General features: G+C 32.7%; 1 protein-coding gene across 1 annotated transcript; it reads right to left on the bottom strand.

The window, feature by feature from the left end:
* Positions 1-1512: 1512 nt before the first annotated feature.
* LOC126737295 (uncharacterized) lies at positions 1513-14303 on the bottom strand. The gene is made up of 3 exons (XM_050442134.1): positions 14085-14303; positions 3470-4243; positions 1513-3418 (listed from the first exon to the last, which is right to left on the bottom strand). The coding sequence occupies exons 2-3, from the start codon at positions 4235-4237 to the stop codon at positions 2927-2929; spliced, it is 1260 nt and encodes a 419-aa protein (XP_050298091.1). The 5' UTR covers positions 4238-4243; positions 14085-14303; the 3' UTR covers positions 1513-2926.
* Positions 14304-24551: the final 10248 nt, after the last annotated feature.

Raw genomic sequence — 24551 nt, 5'->3', positions numbered from 1 at the left:
AAAAACTTTAGTTCTGAGATACATTCAAGTGAATCTATATTAAAAGAAAAGTTAATAATCAAACTTATTACTTTAAAAACAAGTTATGTTGCCCTTCCTAAATATAGTGTCTATATCAAGGTAAAATCTCATATTCTGTTTTTTGGGGCTAAAAGTTCGCGTGAGTATTTTCGAAATAGGCCTATTTATCCAGTTTACAAGGAGATCTATATGGTCTATTTCAATAAAGTAACTAATATGCACCTAGTTATTATGAAACTATTCAAAAAAACAGTGTAGTAGTGAAATCTAATAATGAGAGTGATAACAATGTAATTTTGAGGTTAGTATTCAGTATTATATACTACAGTAAAGCTAATAAATGTTGATAGGACTTTGGTTTACTGGTTAGGTGGTTTACTGATTCACTATACATCACAAACATTGATCAAACCTGGCTCTAAGAAGGCTGCATGATTGAGACGGAGGACCTGGGTGGATCGGTTTAACAGTCAATGTCAATGTAGATGTTGTGGACGTTATTGGAGTAGATGAGTGGAGATTTCTACCTCTTATAATAGTGGATAAAAACCATACCGGGGAGAAAAAGAGCCTGAAAGTGGAAGAATACCCAGATTGAGGAATCGCCAATAGAGTAAGTAGATATAAGCATTGATGGTTAAACTTAACGGTATGCTTGAGTCTACTTATATAAAATTACATGTGTAATATGTAGAGTATCATAAACCAAGATGCCAAATCAAAATATTAGAACTTTCCAATGGAATTGGCGTTTTCTCGGGAACACAAAACTGGACACTTAAACAAAGAACCTTGAAAAAGTTGGGATTTAACTACACCACGTATAATTGCCATATTGCATGATTGCAGTATGGCATTTAGTATCCTCAAACTAAAATACCCAAAAGGTGAGTTTTCAACTTTTCATTGGAGTAAAATCGGCAAAAATACCAAGAACTTAACCTTCTTCCAAGGCTTGTTCTTCAAGGCTCCTAGAGGTCAAAGATTTTCGCGCCAGAAATGGTTTTAGTAGGGATATAGGATAATGAGCTGGCATCTTATTGGCTAGGATGTGACTTCTGCCATAAGTGAAATCAACAATTAAAAAAATTAATATTATGATTAATAATTTGAGTTTCATCATAAGGGTTGAAAATTATTGATATCAAAATAGAATTAATACTGAAATGATAACTGTTTATTTTATTAACTTTATCACCAGAATAACTTGGAAATTGCCTCTTAAATTTCTATAATCCAGCTATGCTTTCGCTAACATTTTGGATTTATTTTATTTTCTTATTCTTTATGTACTCGTATCTGAAGACAATAAACTGTAACAACATGTTATGCCTGCATTAGAGAAATAATATACTAATGACGCGTAATATTTTAGAAAATTTTGCCGCAAGAAATACATTCGAACCTCGTCGAACCTCGAATACCAGCGTACTGTCGCGGCGGTGGCATTGCAACATATCGCCTGTTAGAAACTTTATATACGTAGTGATCCATTCGCCAATCTGTATATTAACCATTTATAACCAAGAGGCCAGACATAAACGAATCTGCATTGCTTCTAATTGGTCAAAAAGCACAAAATTTCGAGCAAGCCTGCAACTGAGACCATTGTTTACAACTGGTCTCTAAGTTGTAAATGAATCATAGTTTTTGATAACTGTCTAAGTACATGACTTTTATATCGTGTACTTTAAGCTTATATTAGTATTTATAATTTAAGCCTCAAGATTCTCCATCCATTGACAAATTGAGTTCTAGAAACCCTGAAAGTTCTGCCCAAGTACATTTTTTTATTATTTTTTATAAATTTACTGATCTAAATATCCTCCCTTTTGTTGATTTATTCTCTGTATGATCTTCATTATTCATACCGTCAACTTGTACTACTCCAAGCAAGTCATGAACTGTCGTAATTTCAAAGCCTGGAAAGAAGCAAAGGCAGGATCTTGCAGTACTATACATTGAATACACCATTGGCTTCTACCGATATCCCATATAAATAAAACTATCGTGACTAAAGTTCGTGTCTTACAAATGAAATCCCTGTTTTAAACCAAGTTGGGAGGCACCATAGGAGGCTCATATTCCATATAATACTTTTACACCAAGTCATTTTTTTATTGCGAAAACAAAAAAACAATCGTCTGTCGGTTGCGTTGATCCGTCGATTTCGGCACAACATATCGATTGAAAAATTGATGAAGGCTTACACTGTCAATAATAAATTGCTTTTTTATTGGACGCGCTCATTGTTTTAAATGTTCGGCTTTCTCGACGCGGTCATTTGTAAAGATCGTGGGTATATCATGATCATGAATAGCGATGTTTTGTTTTTTTTTATCTTGATGGGTGCGATACCTGATAGGCCTGGTACCCAGCCATGGAATCAAAAAGGCCATTGTCACAATTATCGCTAGTTAATGATTCTAAAAATCGTGATTTTTAGGATGATAACATTTTTGTTGCTAATTTTATCATTTCTATTAGAAAGAGAAAGCAAAGACTACATGGTTTTCTAAATTTGAATTTTGCATTAGATATACAGTGCTTTTATTTCAAAACGCACTACGCTTAATAATTTCTTTAAAAAAAATAACAATTAACGTATCAACGAATAGTGATCAAAAATATCTGAAAATATAGGATATTTTATCGATCTTTTTTTTCGAATTTTTAAGAAGTTATTATATTCACTGAAAGCACTGTATGTTCCAAGTTAAACTAGTTACTGATGTATCAGTGATCCTTTGCCACAGAAGTTATCTTATTCTTATTGCAAAGGATCATTGTGTGAGAAGTTTAAAAAGATCAGTGATAACTACCTAATCTAATAAATATTTTTTACTGAAGTTTTTTAACCTTCTAAAACGTTTATTAAAGTAAAACTAACATTTTTAAGTGCTCATCACTGATAGACTTTAACAATTTTCTCTTTCTTAACCACCCCATATTCACAAGCATGTACCAAAATATCCTTGGTTCTCTTCTGATAGTCCTCACTTTTTCTCACTTCTTTTAAAATTTTTACAAAATGTTCACGAGTTTCCTGATCCGACACTTTTTTCTCTATGTTCTTCTCTCGTAAGTTTTCTATAAAATTTTCTTTAGGAAGAAGTTTTAGCTGCCATAAATGGATGCTTAACATAACGCCAATTATACCATTCTCTTTCCACTCTTTTTTAAGGGTGATAAAAGGTAAAACTTCTTCGGGATTTTGCTTCAGTCCAAGGACATGTTTTGAAAAGCTCTCATAATATATTTGCAAGTAAAATTCCAGATTGTCCATGTCTTCTTTAGATGCACCCGAATAGAAGAAATAGGAGAGATCGTGTATTGGTGTTCTTTCGGTCATCAATTGAAAGTCTATGAGTTTTACATCCAAAATTTCACCATTATCCTTAAAAATATGTATTAAAACAATCATACTATTAATCTTTTCTCAACTTACCCCATATTTAAAAAGCATATTATTTGACCAACAATCGCCATGAGTAATACATCGAAAATCACCATTGTATCTTAGAGCTTCTAATAAAGTATTTTTAACATTTCCAACTAGCTCCTTGGCAATATCATAGGTTTTTGATGTCATATCTAAGGCAGTTACAGCATCTACCATAGCTGCTTCCATTAAATCGCTTCCTTCCACAGTCAATTGAGCACAAATATCTTTACAACCACTTATTATATTATTGTATAATTCTGGATGGATTCGTCTCAGAACAAAAGACAATGCATGAAACTTTCCATATATCGTGAAAATTTTTTCCAAATGTTTCTGATCCCAATACTTGCTTTTGTCATATAGAAAATAGCCTTGAGGAGAAAGGTTTTCTAAAGCAATGAATTCTTTTTGCGGTTCCCTACTGGAGGTATAGTAATCTGGAATATTATTGAAGCGATCCACAGCGGGCAAATGTCCTTGCAGATTATTTAATGCTGGAATCAATTTTGAATAGAAAGCAATTTCGTTGCCAAATATGTTATTATAATCCAAAGGTCTGTTGCTTGCTTTTTTAATTGCCACCTCAATAATTTCATTTGTGTCTTTATCAGTTAATGCTGCTTTAAAAAATAAGCAGACAAAGCCATCTCCTAGTTGTAATTTAAAGGATTCTGGATTAATTTGGTAGTTTTCAATATTTTTTGACTTTGCTACATGCTCCAAGATGCTATAGATTTCGGTTCTTAATTGGTGGTTTAGGGCAGCCATCATCTAGAGCTGATGAGAAAAAACAAATAGAAATTAGAGAAATTTAAGTTATGTAATTAACATATTTTATTTAAAAGAAACTTAGTAATAAGATAATCAGGGTATTCAAGTAAGGCATGTCACCCAGGTAACCACAGAATGACATATAAAGTCAAAAAAGATGTCAAAATATAGTCATTTAGTGACGTAGTCAGCAAAAAGTCCTTTTTGTGATGATGAAATAACGTCATTAAATGTCAATAAAAAAGATGTCGCTGCAACAATTATTTTCCGCGTCTAAAGTTAAATTTTTATATTTATACATTGGCAATACTTGGTTGGCACCTGGATGCGCAGACGATAATAATAATAATAATAATAATAATAGTTCATTCAAAATAATAATTAACAATATTACAAAATGTCTATAATAACGATCAAGAGAAGAGCGAATAAACAATGATCACAGAAGTAGCGAGATTACTACTTGTACGTGAATATTAATTTAAAAGTTTTACAGAGTTAATCCTATCTAAAATTTAATGACTACGATATAATGTTCAAAACATAGATCCAGATCGAGTATGTCCAATTCGGTAATTTTTAAGGTCTATATCGAGGTAGTATGTCATGTCCAGGTTTGTGTGATTTTATTTGCTTTCTTTTCAATTTTACATGGATTTGCTAAAGATTATGTTTAAAAGAAAAGCATATTTATATATCATAGTATGTTACATATTATGATTTAATATATTATTAAACGTTTCTCTGTCCGTCCGCTGTATCCAGTCTTTCACATAAAATTTAAAATTTTTTTGATTTATTTTATCTTTTATATGCCCCGGAACCAAATTATAAATCTTAGAGATATAGAATCTAAAATATCGCTGACCAATAGTTTTTTCATTTCGTGGAACTACAGCGCTTTGATTTTGAGTTCGAGTAGCATATGAATGATTCACATGTTCAACTGTGATTTTCCTTTTATGAAGATTTAAAAGTAACTTTTGAACATATAATTGTTTTAAGTCAAATATACCAGCAAGATTGTATAGCTGATCAGATGGAAATAGTTTATCTTTATCATAGATTATTTTTAAAATCCATTTTTGAACAACTTCAATGGAGGACATATGGCAATTTCTTAATCCACCCCATCCGCTGAGTCCATAATTTAAATGTGATTGTACCAGAGCAAAGTACAATGTTTTTAAGTGTTTAATATCCATAAAATCCTTAAGTCGTTTAAACTTAGATATCAAGCCTCTTAATTTGTTTGTAAGTTCACCTGCATGTATATCCCATTTTAAGTGCCGGTCTAATGTTATACCTAAATACTTTATGAAATTTGCTTCTGGTATCTCAAAATGGGAGTTTATATTAAGAGGACCCATCAGAGACAAGTTATTAGTGTAAGATGTAAATGTCAAATACTTTGTTTTAGAGGCGTTTAAAGACAGTCTGTTTGATTGAAACCAAGAGTTTCATAAATTTTAGCTATACTGGAAATTAGAGAGATTGGTCTGTAGTTGTTAAGGTCTTCTTCCAGGCCAGTTTTGTGTAGAGGTGTGATCATAACAATTTTTAAAATTTCGGGAAAGATACCTGTATTGAAGGACATATTTATTAAATATGCTAGCACTTGTGCTATTTCAATTTTTATTTCTTTTAGGGTTTCGGCCTTAATGCCATCAACACCTGGCGATTTGCCTTTTTTGCGATTGAAGCGCCACCACTCGTCTCTCTCTCTCTCCAAGCATATAAAAAAAGTAATTCTCAAAAGGTAGTTCTTCGCAAGTTCTTTTTCGCAAAAGTCTACATTGTTTTTAAGAAAATCTAATCTAAGTAAATGCTTTGAAACAAGCAGAATCCAGTCAAGTTCTCCAGAGGAAATCAGGAATCCCTGCGACACTCACATACAGAAATTCCAAAGGTAAGGTGCCATTCATCAATTTTATTGCCAAAGTATACCCTTTTCGCGTCGAATCTCAACAAAAAATTTGTCTTTTATTAGGCACCACCTTTTCGCCACATTTTCTGGTCCTTCGAGCCGGATTTTCATTTGCATAAAAATTGAAATATTCATGTAATAATTCCTGATTAATCCATTTGACTTTTCATATTCCACCATAACAGCCATTTTTTAAATCATTCGTGTCCGTCGGCTCTCATCGTATTTCAAAACGTGTAAGCCGTTCAATTTTCGCTATATATATTAAGAAATCGACCATCTGACCGTCTTTACACAGGTGAACAGTATGTGACCCATCACCTTGAAAATCTTTTTTTGGTAATTTGAAATTATAAATAATAAAGAATAAAGCCTAATACGGCTGACACGTTGACGGCGCGATGGGTTGGGTTGGTTTGTTTATATTTTTTAAACCTAAAAGTGAACAACTAAAACAAACTGAACTTAAAATTTGAACAACCGAACGATATGTTCGGTTCGAGTTCGGTAGAATTACCTGCTATATCAAACATTGTCTTGCTTAGACAGATTTTCGCTCAAAATAGTGTATGCTGTGAAATTCATGGATTTTCTGATGCCTCTGAAGCGGGATATGCCGCTGCTCTGTATCTGCGCACCGAGTTATGTAATAATAAAATTTAAACATTCCTAATAACTGGAAAATCGCGAGTCGCACCTCTTAAATCACAAAGCCTACCTCGATTGGAGCTTTTAGGAGCTACTCTTCTATCAGATCTTCTCGCTTTCGTAATAAGAACTTACTCATCTTTAATTTCGATAAATGCTATTTTTGCATATACCAATTCCGCCGTAGTCAACGCGTGGGTTTCGAGTTCTCCTCATCGTTGGAAGACTTTTGTCGCCAATCGCGTAGGCCATATTCAAGAAAATATCCCTAATGTTTCGTGGTTTCACGTTTCATCAGATGTCAACCAGTAGATTGCGCAAGTAGAGGCTTAACGCCAAATAATTTAGTTAATCATCTATTGTGGTTTAGTGGTCCCACATGGCTTAATCTACCCAAATCGGACTGGAAATTAAATTCAAATTTTGCCAAATCTCTTGATATTACCCAACAGATGTCTTGCGAGGAAAAAAGCCCTTGTTCTCTCAGTTGTAATCGAAGCCAACATTTTAGATGTACTTCTAGAAAACAAATCAAATTTACTTAAAATTCAGCGTATAATAGGCTACTGCAACCGATTTATTTTCAATTGTCGCAATAAATCGATTCGAATTTGTGCCTCTAAACTATCATCTGACGAAATGCAAGACGCTCTGCTTACTTTAGAAAAAAGATGTCAGGAGTCTTCTTTCGATCAATTAACACACTTTTTTCACATACACTTTTTTTTGGTGTCGACTATAAAAGCCACAAACTGATGGCAACAGAAACTAAGACCCTTACAATGGAACTGGGTCGTTTTTGTTTGGTTTTTAGTTTCTTCAACATCACAGTGGTAACCTTTTAATGTTTTCATGGAAAATGCTAATATAGTTTGTTTGGTTTGCTTTGAAAAGTTTAACACTATAAACATAAACAGAAATTGACATTATTAAAGCTGCAAACTGTCAGAAAAATTCTAGGAAAATCAACCGAAGCGTTTCCGAATGTTTATGTAACCGAACGGCAACCTGAGATCTACCGAATTTTTTTTTGATTAACGGGTTAATTTAACCTGTGATTTAATGGTGAATTCTGAAAAGTGCCCATGCTCTTCCGTTTGTGGATGACTTTCATGGCAGCGGCGCGTCGTGAGCACTTGTACGTTTTGATGCAAATGTGTGTTTTGTGATATTGATTGCAGTACATTTCCACGAGTAAGTAGGTAAAAATAATGTGTTACTAATGACTTATATCTTTCAAATGATATATTTCTTTTCTATATTCTGATAATAATACCATATTCTTACAGCATTTTCGTTTGGCAATTGGTAGTTGCTGGTTTGACCGGAGCAACAGAATACCAGCAACGGCGCTTGTCAACCTACGAGGACGCGCGCGATATCGGAATGGCGCTTATAAAAAATGAGAGTTTACTCAACTCTTGCATAAGAAATTCCTATTTAGTGATTTTGTAATATCGGCACAATTAACAAAATTTTGTGAAATTTAATCCAAAAAAAATATTTTAAAATCCATATAATACGTTTATTATTTAAAGAGTAAAAAGAACACGGTTGTTTTGGTCGTTGTTCTTTAAATTGGTCGTTGTTTCTATTTGGTTGTGTTCCTTAAAGACGTACTAATATTTAGGAGTATGATTCCTGGACGCATTTTCAGAAAAAAAGTTCTTATGAACATATGTCCTAAATGTCTTGATTTTTGAGATACAGGGTGTTAAAGTTTAAAAAAAAAATCAGTTTTTTAATAATAACTTAAACAATATTATAAACATTTGTATGAAATTTGGTTTATATATTTTATGCATTGAGACGCATTTTTTGATGCGCAAAAAAAAACAATTTTCTCTGCCAATGGCGCTACTACAGGTCTTCTATTGAATATTATTAGTGAAAAAAATACTAGGCCACTGCTTTTTCTCAAAATAAAAAATATTTATAAAATCCTTAATCACTTTTTAGCAAATTTGATCTTCTTGGTTTTTTTTTGTCCAATATTTTCGCTTAAAATAATAAAAACAATTTAACTTCCCTAAAAATCTGATGCGGTTTGAACATGTTTGTTCGTCGATTGCAAGCAAATGAAGGGATCAGATTTATTACAAGAAATATGAAAAGTTAAAAAAATTTAATAATTTAAGAAAAACTTATATTTTTAACGCGTTTAGAAAGTAAGTGGGAATAAAAAAAGTGCCGTAACACGTCTTTATTAAACGCAAATAAAGTCCCGAAGTCGCCTATGCATGTTTCTTATTGCTGTGAATTTAAATGTCAAATTATTAACTATTTATTGAAGTTATTTCGTTTTCACGCTATTTTTCTGAATATCAGTAATGGCCAATTATACCAATGAAAAAAAGGCAGCAATGCATTTTGTATATGGCCTGGCCGATGGTAACGCAACAGAAGCCAGACGTATTTATCAGGAAAGGTATCCGAATTGTGTCCTACCAGATAGCCGTAGATTTTCAAATATTCATCGTCGACTTAGGGAAACTGGTTGTTTCAAGAAAGGTACTCCGGAAGGTAGATCTCGAACTGTCACAACCCCTGAAATTGCGAACGGCAAGCGGTGCTATAAGCAATCGAGGAACACCCTGAGATAAGTACGAGGAAAATCGCTGGAACTCTGCATATCTGTCATCAAATTGTTTGGCGCATTTTGTTTGATTTTTTATTATACCCATACCATATTTTAAGAGTACAGGTATTACTTATCGGAGAGTTTCCACAGCGAGTGAACTTCTGTCAGTGGTATCTCCAGAATATTTTACTAAATCCGAAGTTTGAGTCACAGATTTTGTTCACAGAATTTTTCTCGGAACGCTATTTAAAATTTTTACAACTATCTTTTGTGGGCAGAAGAAAACCGCGATGCCATAACGAAAACTCATTTTCAACACCAATTTTCGGTTAATGTTTGGACAGGAATTATTGGTGATTACCTAATAGGCCCATTTTTTCTACCAGGGCGCCGTGATGGTCGTCATATTTACAGTTTCTTGAAGAAGAACTGCCTGGTCTTCTTAAAGATGTGCCACTTCTGTTAGGTCGAATATGGTACATGCACGATGGTGCCTCTGTTCATTTTAGTTTAATTGTCCGAAACTATTTAACTTTCCGGAGCTCGCGCGCGGACTCTCACTTCGCAACTATTTTATTTTGTCGTTAATTTGGACAACCGACAACCCGCAGCGCTGTAATATTAAGTATCTTTCTATCCCGGGTTCTCCTACAGTCAGTGCTCATTTGTGCCTTGGTGTGTGCGTTTATTGCCAAATTATAGCCACTGCGGACTGTGAGTCCGCGCGCGAGCGTTCAATTTAAATATTTTTATGCGTTTTTTTTTGTTAAACTTGTTGTGCAATGGTGAGTGTTAGCTTTTATTATTAAAATTTTAAGTTAGATTATTATTATTTGTACACCTTTATAGATGGCGTGCTCCTGGAGTCGAGAGGAGGCTCGTTTGCAAAAGCTCATTCAAGAATGTTTGGAAGAAGATGATGAAGAGCTAAAGAGTGATTTTGAGGACCAAGAAGATGATGGAGAAGAAGACAATTTAGAAAGGCAAGATTTGGATAGTGATACCCAACAAGAAACTTCGGAGACGTAAGTCGCTAGGGGAAATTACTCTGTGTTTATTTGCAAAGATGGAACTGAGTGGGCCAAACATATGATGAAAAGAAATGTGAAAACCAGGGCGGAGAACTTGATAAAGCATCTTCCAGGGGTAAAAAGACCTGCGAAAGACCTAAAAAGAGAAATTGACATTTGGAAACTTTTTTTTATAGACGAAGTACTGAATTCGATAGTCGAAAATACAAACAGACATATTGCCATGAGTAGAGGCAATTACCAACGTGAAAGAGATGCAAAAGACACGGACATATTAGAAATACAAGCACTGATTGGATTGCTTTATTTATCTGGGGTATTGAAATCTAATCGACTTAATATTGAGGAAATATGGACACAGAATGGTACTGGCGTCGAGCTTTTTCGACTAACGATGTCCCAATTTCGATTTTTGCTAGATCATTTACGTTTTGATGATTTGGCAACTAGAGACGAACGAAAACAGACTGACAAGCTAGCCGCCATTCGGACAGTGTTTGATACAGTTGTTGGTAACTTTGATTCAGCCTATACATCTTTTGAATGGCTAACAATAGACGAGAAGCTAGAAGCATTTTGGGGGCGTTGCAACTTTAGGCAGTATATACCTAGCAAACCCAATAAATATGGGCTAAAAATATTCGCTATGGTAGACGCCAAGACTTTCTACACCTGCAACATGGAGGTTTACGTAGGAAAGCAGCCTGAGGGTCCATTCCACGCGAGTAATTCTCCCACTGCAGTGCTGCAGAGATTATGCCAATCAATAAAAGGAACCTGTCGTAATATTACAGTTGACAACTGGTTTACCAGTATGGAGCTACTCAATTCCCTTCAGTTCGATTTTAAGCTAACTTTATTAGATACAGTTAGAAAAAACAAAAGGGAATTGCCACCTAAATTTTCGAATCCTTTAGGTTGTCCACTTTTATCGTCCATGTTTGCCTTTCGTGATAACTGTACTTTAGTATCATATACACCAAAAAAGAAAAAAAACGTGCTGCTTTCATCAAATATGCATTTTGACGATAAAATAGATACTTCTACTGGAAAACCAGGTATGATATTGGACTACAACTCATCTAAAGGAGGTGTTGACTATGTGGACAAGCTATGTGAGTCTTATAACTGTGCACGTAATACAAGAAGATGGCCCATGGTTGTGTTCTATTCGTTACTCAATGTATCGGAAATAAACTCTTTTGTTGTTCATTCAATGAATAATAATGAAGGTATACGACGAAGAAAGTTTTTGCGATCCTTGTCATTTCAATTAGTGGAGGGCTATATTTGGCGTCGAATGACGCAAACTATTCCTAAGGCTACGCAGTTGAGAATAAAAGAACTTTTCGGACTAGAAACACCTACACCTGAGCCTCTACCAGCAGGACAACGTGGACGTTGCTCATACTGCGATAGAAAAAAAAATAGACCTTCTCGTTTTTTTTGTGTTGAATGCCACAAATGTATTTGTTTAGAGCATTCACTTGTTATTTGTCATGAATTCCACTCAGAATAAAACACATTTTTATTTTTAATTTCTAGAAAGTTTTTATGTGTTGTTAAATGTTTATTTTAATTTTTTTGTAGCAATAAGTTTTGTTAAAATGCCAAAATCAATGTATTCGATGAATAAAATCTTAAAATAAATAAAAATTAACTTTTATTGCCAATAATTTTTAGAAATATGCACATTTGAAGGCTGCGGACTCTGAATCCGCATGCGAGCGTCCTTTCCAAAATACTTAGCGCGAGCTCCGGAAGGTTAAATACCGTTTATCCAAATCCATGGATCGGTCGCAAAGGACCACAACAATGGCCAGCAAGATCCCCCGATCTATATAGCTTAGATTTCTTTTTATGGGAGCACCTTAAAACTCTAGTTTATTAAACTCCCTTAAACTCTTTAGAAGATTTAAGAGACCGAATAGTTGCCTCATGTGAAACTATACGAAATACGCCGGGAATATTTGAACGTGTGCATAATTCCATGCGTAGACGAGCGGAAGCATGCCTACTTAGCGAAGGTGGACATTTTCAACAATTTTTGTAATCAGTGTAATTAAGATAATACATTTGAGCCGTTCATTTAAGCTTAGTTTCTGAAAATTAAATAAAACTCGTTTTTTGCACTTAAAACCCTGTTGTTTTCAAAGTAAAATTAAGTAGGTATTTCTGAACTAATTGCCAATTGATATTAATCATACTCAATAGCTCAAAAAAGAAAAAAATTAATGGTATTTAACATCGACAACTTACTTTTTAAGACAACAGCTATTGCCATCATCAATAACCATAGAAAAAGAAAAATTTGACTCGTTGCCCATAGCAATGAGCAATAAGAGACATGCATAGGCGACTAAGAGACTTTTTAGAAAATATTTTTTAGCACATTAAAAAATGCGTCTTGATGCGTAGAATACATGTACCAAATTTTATCAAAATATCTACAATATTATTAAAGTTACTATTAAAAAACTTATTTTTTTTTGAAAATTTTAACACCCTGTATCTCAAAAGTTACGACGTTTAGGACATATGTCCATAGGAACTTGTTTTTCTTAAAATGAGTCCAGGATTCACCTCCTTAAATATCAGCACTTCTTTAAGGAACACCCTGTATATACCGTTTGAGAAAGCCGACATGTTTTAAAAAACTAGAATTATTTTACTATGATAAAAGAACAAACTAAATTTGGCATGTTCAATAAATTGGAGGGTAAAAAAACACCGTTGCTAGAGATGAAAATTTAAGATTTTTTGGGGATGATAATACAATATCTATAGATACTTGCTATACATTTCGTTTGAAAAACCGACGTATTTTAAAAAATTTTTTCCAGCAGCGTTGGAAGAGACTATCGGAGTGAAATTTTAATATAATAAATTTTAATTAATTACCTAATAAAATTAATTACTTACTAGTTAAAGTAAAAAGTGCACTCGCTACTTAATTAGGTAGTTAAGTTATTTTACTTACATAGATACTTATTTACTAACTTATCTCGAAAACCATCGACTTTTGACGTATAGTGTATTATAAATTTCTGATTTGAGAATTAAATAAGAAGTAAGAAAATATGGTAAAATATACAGGGCATTCCATTTAAAAAACTTACTTGACAATGAAAGCTTTGTTTTTAAGACACTTTGTATATTTATCAATACTGTCAATAAAATTACTATTTCCAGACAATTATTTTTTTTCTTAAATCTATTTTCATATTATTTAGAAGGACCAAAAAAAAATCGTGTGTAAATAGAGTACAAACACCCTGAATATTGCTTTAAAGTACGACTTAGATCTTTTTTAAAATGTAAAATCACTTAATTATAATTGTCACGTATCACTATTTTATGTTAATTGCTATTGATGTCACTTATTTAGTATGGCAAATTATTTACTTTATTTCTTTTTTTTCTTCATCTATTTAATTAAATAAATATTTAATAAAATATTATTTAATTAAATAAATTAATAATAAAAAACAGCTCTACAAATATCAATTAAAAAAGACGAAAACAAGGGTCTGAGAAACTTTGCAATGAAAAAAAATATATATTAAATTATTTTATGAAAGAACTTCTATTAATTCTAAAAGCCCAAAATATGACACAAAAAGTAGGGGCTGAATGGTTAACGTATGATTCAATACTGACCTAAAAAACTATACTGCTTATAACAGAACTAACAACTTTATCTGCTCACAAGTCTCACAACACTTACTGAATAAGAAGAAAATACAATAAGGTGGATAACGAATAAGTAGGGGATTCCCTACAGTCTTAACACAAACAAAGTTCTGTTAGCTTTTATATTTTAGTATTTCCCCGGCAAATTAAATATAATATTTATTTCGCTTTACTCGCAATGTGTCAATTTTTATCGCAATAATCATATTAATTTTAAATTATGAAATTCCATTTACTTTTTCGATAAAGGTCAATTGATAAAAAAGATAAGATATTATATAAATTTTCATTACAAGCAATAATTATCATTCACGTGTTTGAATGAAAATTTGAATATAATAGAATCTTAAATGATAATGAAAAGTTTTTTATCAACTTTTATATACAAATTAATGAATTTATGTACTGACAGAGTTCCTTTTGGATAACTGGAAATTGTGTTGGCTATACCGATAGGTTGGCTGTGTTTCTGATGAAAACGATGGCAGAATGTTGCGCATTACTTTTTGCTTATATGAATGCTAAATAAACAGCTTATCTAAACTACCGTAGCTGTTTTTATTAAGAACAAATAATTATTTAATATCTATATTTTATTAAGAACAGTTAAGATAGTTTGTCATAATTTTTGGCAGATAGCATAACAATGTTTTTTCTTTTTGCTAGGTATATGCTGACGTTATATCAAATGACTAGGTTTTTCATGAATTGACAAATTTAACGATAAGACTTAGACATAAATATTCTTGAATTGAATTTCAAGGATATACAGGGTGTTTGGTAACATGATGCAAAGCCGAAAAGAGGTGATAGTCTAAGCCATTTAGAACATTTTGATTTCATATAAGATATAGATATTTTAGTTTTTTATTGTCAAAAAAAGACACACTTTAAATTTCTTTTTATATTTTTTTTTATCTCCAGTTTTTGAGATTTTTTTTTTGATACACAGATGTTTTAAATAACTTACTTAAAAAAAAATTATGATAGTGTCCTGATCCATGGGACTTGGCATTTGCCTGATTTTGCACCACGTTAGTTGCCAAATTACGTTTTCGTTTTTTAGACCTTACATGTTCTCCCTTTGGTGCCCTACCTACTGGAAGCCTTTTACAACCTCTAGTTGTTCCTACTTTTCGTCGACTAATTTCAGTAGGTTGTACTTTAATACTTAAGTTCGTTCTGTGGCGGATCGGTATTGAACTACCAGCAGTATTCAAAAATTATTCCCATGATGTATTTGTTTTAATACATTTCAATCTTTGAAGAAATCTTTCTTTGGTTAAATGTGTTGTGTCAAAAGTATTCTGATGTTCTTTCATTAAGGTTAGTATTTCTTCCCAAGTTCCTTCAGAATCTTGTCTGCAACTACTTGGATTATTATTTTATGGTGATACTGAAATAATATTATTGGCAGAAATATTATTGACATCCAAGCTGATTTCAGTATTTCGAATTCTTTTAGTATTTTCAATTTCTGGAACCACTAGAGGCTCGTAAAATGATATTGGTTGAACATTTTCTCCAAACGCCAATTTGGCCATAGAATATCGCGATTCCAAGCTTACTGGAGGAGCATTTAATATTGCTTCTTCAAAATAAAAATAAATTATTCCTTGATGCTTGCAAAATCGACCAAATTTTCCACTGAAGCAAGTATTAGATCCAATATTTCCGTCAACATAATGAAATTCGCCCTTATTGGTCATGCTAGGAACTTTGTACATTTTTGGGCTGATGCATTCAATATCATTTTTATTAATTCCAGAGGCTCTTTTTAATAGGTTTTTTAACAACAGTCTTGGAGTTGCATTTCTTGAATCAAGAAAGTTTCTTGTCCTTTTTTGGTAATATTCTTCCAAGCATGTAGCGATAAAGTCAATTAGAGCTATTGCATTGTATGCCTTATTACGCGACAAAACAAAATCTTTGAACAACCGGATGCTTACTTCACAGAAGTTGCTAGTCTGATGACCATGGGTAGATGAGTCACGAAAGGCCATGCACCAATCTTCTTTTCTGTCCCAGTATTTTTCCACGTAAGAGATCCAATGTGGATATCTTCTAATCACTTCTATTTTTTACTTAATATCCTCCTGGGACCCGGACATGTTTTTGTTAAGTTAGGGTTGTGAGGCTTTTAAATATAATAAAAAATACACAAATAAACATTGTTTACTAATAACTTTTTTTATTTTTTTTTCTTACTTTGACAGATACATGACGTCCATTAAAATGGACATTGGGTATAACCTAAACAAAAATTCATAATATATAATTTTTTTTTTCAATAACATTTCAGTCTAAATCTATAAAAACGCAGAAAATAAATGTAAACTTAAATTTATTTGCTATGGAACTCCATGAAACAGTTTCTGTTGCCAGTAATGCACAAAAATGTGTTGCATGTATTACAAAAAAACTTGAGTTTTTTGGCACAAGAGTCATTTTTACATCTAACCGAATTTTTCAAGTCTGTGGCAATTTCTGGAAAGTGTTGTTTTCGTTTTCTTTCGGTGGCTAATGACGATGACGGTGAATTGACAAAGATATTTCCCTCAGGATTTCTTCTAGTACCTACACCTCGGATGTTTTCTTGGGATTCATGAGAAATGGAAAATGACCCTTACAGTGCATTTTTTTGATCTGGCTCGAATTCTATAATAGCTGATCATTCGGTCTATCAAGTCTATTCCTCCCATACAATCGTTGTATTTAACAACAACGTAAGGTCTTTTAACCTGAATGTATTTAGAGTCTTTCTTAGACCACCTTTTACACTCGTACGTTGATCATACCAGTACATCATACCAGTACATTTCAGATCATACCATTGTACAACTACTATTTCGCCATCTTGTCTTACAATTTGTTCCGAGCTGCCTCTACCTATCTTGGCCATTATTTTTTCCGAAGTTAAATTTGCTGCCGCTGGTACACGAGATTTCATAATGGTTCCAGTACAATATTTCTCTTGTTAAAGAAGATATTCGATAAGTGGTATTGTCGTGAAATATCTATTGCAGTACACATGACTTCCAGGAAATAATGTCCTTCCAAGGCGAACAACAGCACAAGGTCCAACACCAAGTCGATTTACAGAATCATCTAGAAAAGTATCTTTTCCTTGATATAATTTAAAGCCTACGACAAGACCATCAGGGGCATCAAAAGCAAAAGTTTTCAAGCCCTCTGAATTTGGCTTTCCTCTAACAAACTGCTTCATTTTACAAGTCCCTGTAAATGGGATCATCTGTTCATCTACAGCAACCACTTTCTCTCTAGGTAGCTGCAAACACCCCTGCCATACTGCTTTTATAATAGGGCGCACTTTCCAAAATTTGTCAGACCTGCGTACCTCTTCAGCGATGCTGCCATCAATGACGATTTTAAGGTTACTTCTTATAGCAAAAAATCTATCTCGAGTCATTGTATCTGCAATAATAGCTGAAACTTTAGTGGATTTTGCCCAGTACATTCTGATTTTGGGATATTTTAGACAGGACATCAAACAAACTATTCCAAAAAAATTCTCATTAAGAGTCAATTTAAGAGATACTCCTTTAAGTTCAACGTACCTTGCATTTGTGCAATTACACACTTTTTGGAATAACTCATCTTCAAAGTACATGGCTAAATACGATTTTGCAGTCCAATCATACCGGAGCTCTGCGCTGCATTCACTAGAGGGGCCTTCAAAATTTGGAGGGGCAAAAGTATCATCTCTTCTCCAAGACTTTCGCTTTAAAGGATCCACAGATTGCTTGGCCATTTTTAAGTTTCCTCTCAGGACACTAAGAGGAATTCTATCTTCTTCTTCTTCTTCCTCCTCACTGCTGCTTACTAGTTCTTCATTAATTATTTCTTCTTCTCTCCCCATTAAATTATCCATAGTTTTAATTTCTTCTTCATCATCAGACATTTCAATGTCAGAGTCATCATTTCCAATGATTTTTAGTATTTGCTCCAATTTTTCGTCATCTTCCCCTGGCCGAAGCACTCTTTGATTGCCAAAAATTCCTAAAATAAATTTTATGAGTTAATTTAAAATATGCATAAGATAGATCTAATATCCATCTAAATGGACGCGAATAACTTAAGGTAATACAAAACTTATTTAATTTTTTTATTATTGTAATGTTATTTAAATTTGTCTATTAAACATTTGCAAAAAAAACTTAAATATAGGCGAAATTCCAAGCAAGTTTCGTATAACACACCTTATCTCAAAATTCAACTGTTTCAGAAATATTTACATTTAACCAATAAGAAAGCAAATAAGTACGTCTATTTACAAATTAAGATAAAATGGAGGATAAAATGTTATAAACTGTGAAAACTCTTATCAATATATTAAGTGTTCAAACTGATCACCATTTACTTCTTGGCAGAAAGCAAGACGGTTTACAAACTCATGTAAAACACTATCAATTATTTCGGATGATATACGTCTAATTTCATATCTAATTCTATTTTTCAAATCTTCTACGTTATTTGGCTTCTCAATATAAACTTTACTTTTCAGGTACCCTCATAGAAAATAGTCGCAGGGATTTAGGTCTGGTGACCTGGCCGGCCTCTCTATTGGCCCTCTTGGTCCTATCGATCTTCCTGGGAACACTGTATCCAAGTAATTACGAATATCTCGAAAGAAATGTGGCGGTGCGCCGTCTTGTCGAAACCACAAATTATCTGTCGGGACAGCAGGGTCTTGTTCGTCTGGGTATAGGGCAGCCAAAGCAGGGATAAGATCTTCTTGAAGAAAATTCAAATAGCGTTGTCCTGTTAAGTTTTCTTTGAAAAAGTATGGCCCTATTAGTTTATTTTCCACGATACCAGCCCAAACAATTATAGATTTACGGTACTGTGTATGAGTCTCAGTTGATTTGACAGTGTGGATTTGACAGTGTCCAGTACCGACAATTTTGCCGATTTACGACACCGTTTAAACAAAAAGTTGCTTCATCCGAAAACAAAACTCGTAATACAAACTGACGATTATTATTGCAAATGTTCATCATTTGCTCGCAAAATTGGTTTCTTCGATCAGGATCGTCCTCATTTAATTCGCGTATTAGTCTGATTTTATAAGGGTAGTATTGATTTGCTTTTAAGATGCGTCTTACTGACGTTCCGGTTATATCATTATCAACTAAAATTTGTAAAGTTGCATTATTTGGATTTTCTTCGACGGAGAGCAGAACGTTTAATTTTATTTCTTCAGACATTTTTGGACGACCTGATCTTGGCAAATCCCTAACAAGACCTGAAGTTATGAATTTGTGCTCTATTCTACTAACTGTTGACTGAGAAATAGGATGGTTTGGATATTTGGCATTAAACAGTGTTCACTTCTTTTTCCATGCGCACTGGATTCCCGTACCCTAGCATCATATAAATTTCAATTCGTTGGGTTTCCGTTACATTAGCCATAATTTATTCTGATAAATACTATTAATTTTCGAACTGACAGTAACATTCGAAAATTGAGATTCTTTAGAAGTGCAACCATGGAAATAGAAACAATTGGCAGTGTTTATAACATTATTTTTCATCCTCGATTTTACCTTAATTTGTAAAGACGTACTTATTTGTTTTCTTGTTATTTAAATGTAAAAATTTCATAAACAGTTGAGTTTTGAGATAAGGTATGTTATACGTAACTTGCTTGGAATTTCGCCTATATTTCATAAATGCAGTAAAAAATATAGCATTCTGTTTAAAAAAATGACCGATGACGTCATATCTTTTTTTGTTCCACCCTGTATACAAAAATTTATGTGAAATAATGCGCAACTTAAAATAAAAATCGACGGGTCCGAGCGTTTTCTCAAAAAATCATGTCTCTAATTTTTATTGAATTTATGCGGAACTTTAGGCGGTCACTGTATATCATCCAACACGCGGTTATTTAAAAACAGATACAGAAATTTAAGTTACTTTTGGTATAATTGGTTTTGTAGGTTACTATTGTTATTAGTAAACTGATGTTATTACTATATTGTTATTATTGTTATACTATATTCACGTATTCTGACGATGGAAGTACTACCAAGTAAGTTAAAAAATAGTATGTTCTCTAGGAAAAGGTTTTTAGCCAGTAATTTAAAATGCTATTATCTCAACATTGTAAAATGTGAAACTTTTTTTGAATTCTAGATCCTTAAGGATTTGACAAGTCTATTCTATTTAATAAAAACCAAGTTGTTTTTAGCCAATCTTATAAATATTATATAATCTTAAAAAAATAATACTTATCAAGCTCGATAACATTCAGATAAATGATAAAGCATATTTAATGTGACATTAAAGTGCATAGTGTTTTGTGCAGAGTGGTTTGCGTATGTAACTACGTAAGAAGAATATAATTTTGACTACATCCGGCAAGTAGTTTAAAATTAGAATTTTGAAATAAAAAAGAAAAATAGAAAACTTTAATTTTTTTCTTATATCGTCTTCTCGGTCTGAAACATTATAAAGTTGGCAATTAAATGAGATATTTCCTATGTTACACAGACACTATGATCCAGACATTAGTTTACAAATAAAATATTGATAAAGAAAAATGTGAAAAAATTCAACTTTTTTCTTATATTGCCATTTCAGTCTGAAATATTATTTATTTATTGCATATACCGAAAACCCCATAAAATATTACAAACTTACAAGATTATAAACATAATATGAGGATGCTTATTCAAAAAGCTTAATAACGATCGATAGGGCTATGAATTACATAGCATGTTATGTAAAAGGAAATATTGAATGGTATGAGGTCTAATCTCCTGATATAGAACATTAAATGTCATTCAACTAAAAAGAAAGGAACAATCAATATCACTATGTACAAGTTTGAAAATGACTTCCCTACGATTGGAGAGTAGCATAAGAGCCAGATGATTTCTAATAAAACGGTCTCATATGGTAGTGACGGTCAACCATATGAGACCTATAAGCACAATGGTTCAAAAATTTATGTTGAACTGTCAATATGAACTTGGTGATAAGGAGATCATACCACAGAATAATATTCAAATACTGATCTAACTAGGGAACTAGTCTAGTTGCCTCAACTGAGAGATTACTATTTCTAATTAGAAAACCCAAGAATTTAAAAGCCTTCACGGTAACATTGTTAATATGCTCTACAAAAGAAAACCTCTTATTAAAAGTGACAGCCAGTTAAAGTTATATTACTATGTTTAATAGGATAGTTATTTATGGTATACTTAGTACTGATTCGATTTGATTTGCGAATGAAGCTGATGCAACAACATTTATTGATATTTAGATCAACCCTATTCATGTTGCATCAAGTTAAAAGGCTACAAATCATCCTACAAAAGCTTCTGATTAGTAACACTCTCCACTACTATCCATAATTTCAGGTCATCAGCAAAAGACAAACATTTGCTATTTTTGAAGCAAATCGAAATGTCATTGACAAAAAACGTTGAAAAGCAAATGAGATGTAGGAGCCCCCTGAAGAGGATCTGAGTTGACTATAATTATGTCATAGAGCTGCCTTTCTTCACTATCTGAACAAACTCTTCATATGATTTTTTAAATCAATTCACCAATTTAGTATGAAAACCCACAGATAACAATATCTCAAACAAAACCTTATGATCAACCCGATTGAATACTTTAGAGATGTGAGTATATTAATGTCATCTACCTGATTACGTCCTTTCATTAGGGTAAAGATATCAGATTGATAAGGTAAGAAAAATCATGCTGAGAATGGTACAAACAATTTCTGCACAGTCAAGATAACTGTTTTGCAACCAAAGAGTCAAATGTATTAAATGTATATGATAGTTTATCTGTTGGTAGCAATCAAAATTGAAAGGCATATAGGAATTTACCTCTGTAGCTTTCAATTTTGTCTTTTTAGCAATTTGTAAATAATAGGATTATAATACTTGAAGTCCGTAGCAAGCTATTAAATAGTATGAACAGGGGCAGTATAATGGAACACACGTATTTTTTTTAAAATATTAAGGGTTGCTTAGGCGAAACAAAATATTGTATTATTGTATATTGTATATTGTATTAATAACGAATATTGAACTATATTTTCATGAACATCAGTAACAGACAAATCAATATCATTTAAATTAACACCAGCAGAAGCATTGGTGCCAATGTTTGATAGAGGTTTATCTATAAACAGTATGAAACTACTACTTAAACAAGTTTTCTATGTCTTGATATTTTCAGTCAGATTGGCTCCATAATGGCAAACTATGCCTGAAATGTTTGTCATTTACAAACTGTCAAATGGATTTTAGATTATTTGTTTCTTCATCATCAATACTTCGAATATAATTATATTAACAAAGTTGCTTTAATGCAAGAGAAATATATATAGTTTTCATCAGAGGATTCACTAATATATACTAAGTGAGTAAATTTTTTACCTCTAGTGATCTTCTTGAGGTTTAAGGAAAACTATTTAAGGAAACTCGATGTTGTATATTTTCTCAAAGGGACATAGTAATCTATACCTATTGATAAAATATTATATAAAAGCCTTAAGTTCTTGCTCGACCCAGCATATCTGTTACTCCTAAATAGCTTAGATCTATTACACATAAGTTCACTATCGTTTAAGATACTGTCAACATTAAAATATGTAAGTTCCTCTGATATTTAACATTTTTTGATTTTATCAAATTTCTTTGTTTTTTTCTCATATAAACAAGAATGTCTCCGTTATTCTTACCACCACATAAAATTTAGATATACCATCGGAAAGAAAATTAAATTTTCTTTAAGGCTGATATATTTAAGCTTTTGAGTAATTTCTTATACCGGGTGTTATCAGAAGTTAAATGTAACATTTGGGATATGTGCAACATTAGTGCAAAATCTTCTTCGTTGTCGTTTTTTCTAAAATTTGGTAAATAGAGACACTTTTTTTTTCAGCAAAAACTACTGCCTTTACTATATTTTCCAATGATATGCTTACTTTTGTGATAGCTATTTGTTTTCACAGCAATATGATGGGCAAAAGAAAGAAAACCATAAAAATTGAAAATTTTCAAATTTTATATTTCTTGATTGACCAAAATTAAAAAATCGAAATTTCATTAAACAAACCTAAAATTATAACAATTGTTCAAAATGTCTTCCCTCTTGTTCAATACATTTGATGCATCTAAGGGGATTTCTTCCAGAAAGTCAACAAGGTCATTATTTAATAAATTTGTAAACTCATTGGAATTGAGCCGATCAGGAAGTATTACAGGCCCGAAAAGGCGACCTCTCATTTATCCTATCCATACGTTGACCCTTATCTCATGCTGAAAATGTGAGTGAAACAACAGTCGCATGAGGGTTTTCTGTATGCCATATGGTTATTACTTAAATTCATTATTCCGGCTCTTGTTGTTCATCTGTCCAAAATATTTAATCTGTTCCCCACTCTTGCAGCTTATTTCAGTACCACCTATAGAATTAAATCCTCACCTCACCATCCACTGGCAAAAAATCCTGGACTTTTTTCAATTATAATGGATGCAAATTATTTTTTTAAAAAAATCTATGTACAGTGGATTGGTGAATCCTTAAGGCAGCACGAATGCGGCGAGTACTTCTAGATATATCTTCTGTAACAGCTCTCATAATCGCAGATTCTTGTCTTCAGCGTTGACCATTTTGACCACATTCTCTAATCCGCAAACCTCGAAAGGAACCAGTTTCCCTACAGCGTCTGAACACTTCTGCAAATTTACTTCTACGGATATGCGTCTATTAGGAAAACGAAGCGCATACTCCCTTGCTGCCTCTCGCGAGTTTCCGTTTGCGACACCGTAAATAAATAAGTTGTCTCGATATTCAATGTTTGTGAAACTTGGCATTATTTTTTAAAGCACGTTTAAACCAAATTACTTATTTAACTACTTTAAGTCGAAGTGAAAACTTAATGACAGCTCTTGTCAAATTGTAAATATCTATGCTTTTGTTTTAAAATCAAGTAATACATGGTTTGTGAATTTCCTTCTTTTGCGGATTCATTGCCATTTACAAAAGAAGGAAAACCTGCTTTTTTTCTTAAAGAATGAATATCGTGATATGTTATTTGTTTATGGCTTCTCAAATGGAAATTTGTGGAGTTGTTGTGTTAGGGAAGATAGATCTACAATTTGTTTCTACAAACGAAAAAATTTTTTATACAAGGTGTTCCGTTGATCATGTTACAAACTTCTAGGGCCGATAGAAAACGTCAAAAGAAAAACAAAAGTTCATATAAACATGGGTCCGGAAAAGCTTCTGCAGGGAGCTAGAGCTCTTTGAAAATAACCTTTAAAAACTAGTTTTTTTTTAATAGCTCCGGAACTACTTTAGCTACCGCAACCAATTTTGGGAGGTAAATTATTGTTAGTACGTTTATTCTTTTAAACCTACTAAATAAAAAAAAAATTACCA

This window comes from Anthonomus grandis, chromosome 6 (assembly GCF_022605725.1).
Source record: "Anthonomus grandis grandis chromosome 6, icAntGran1.3, whole genome shotgun sequence".
In the NCBI taxonomy this organism is placed as follows: Eukaryota; Metazoa; Arthropoda; class Insecta; order Coleoptera; family Curculionidae; genus Anthonomus; species Anthonomus grandis.
Note: the sequence above shows the minus strand (reverse complement) of the source record. Positions and strands in the feature narration are given on the sequence as shown.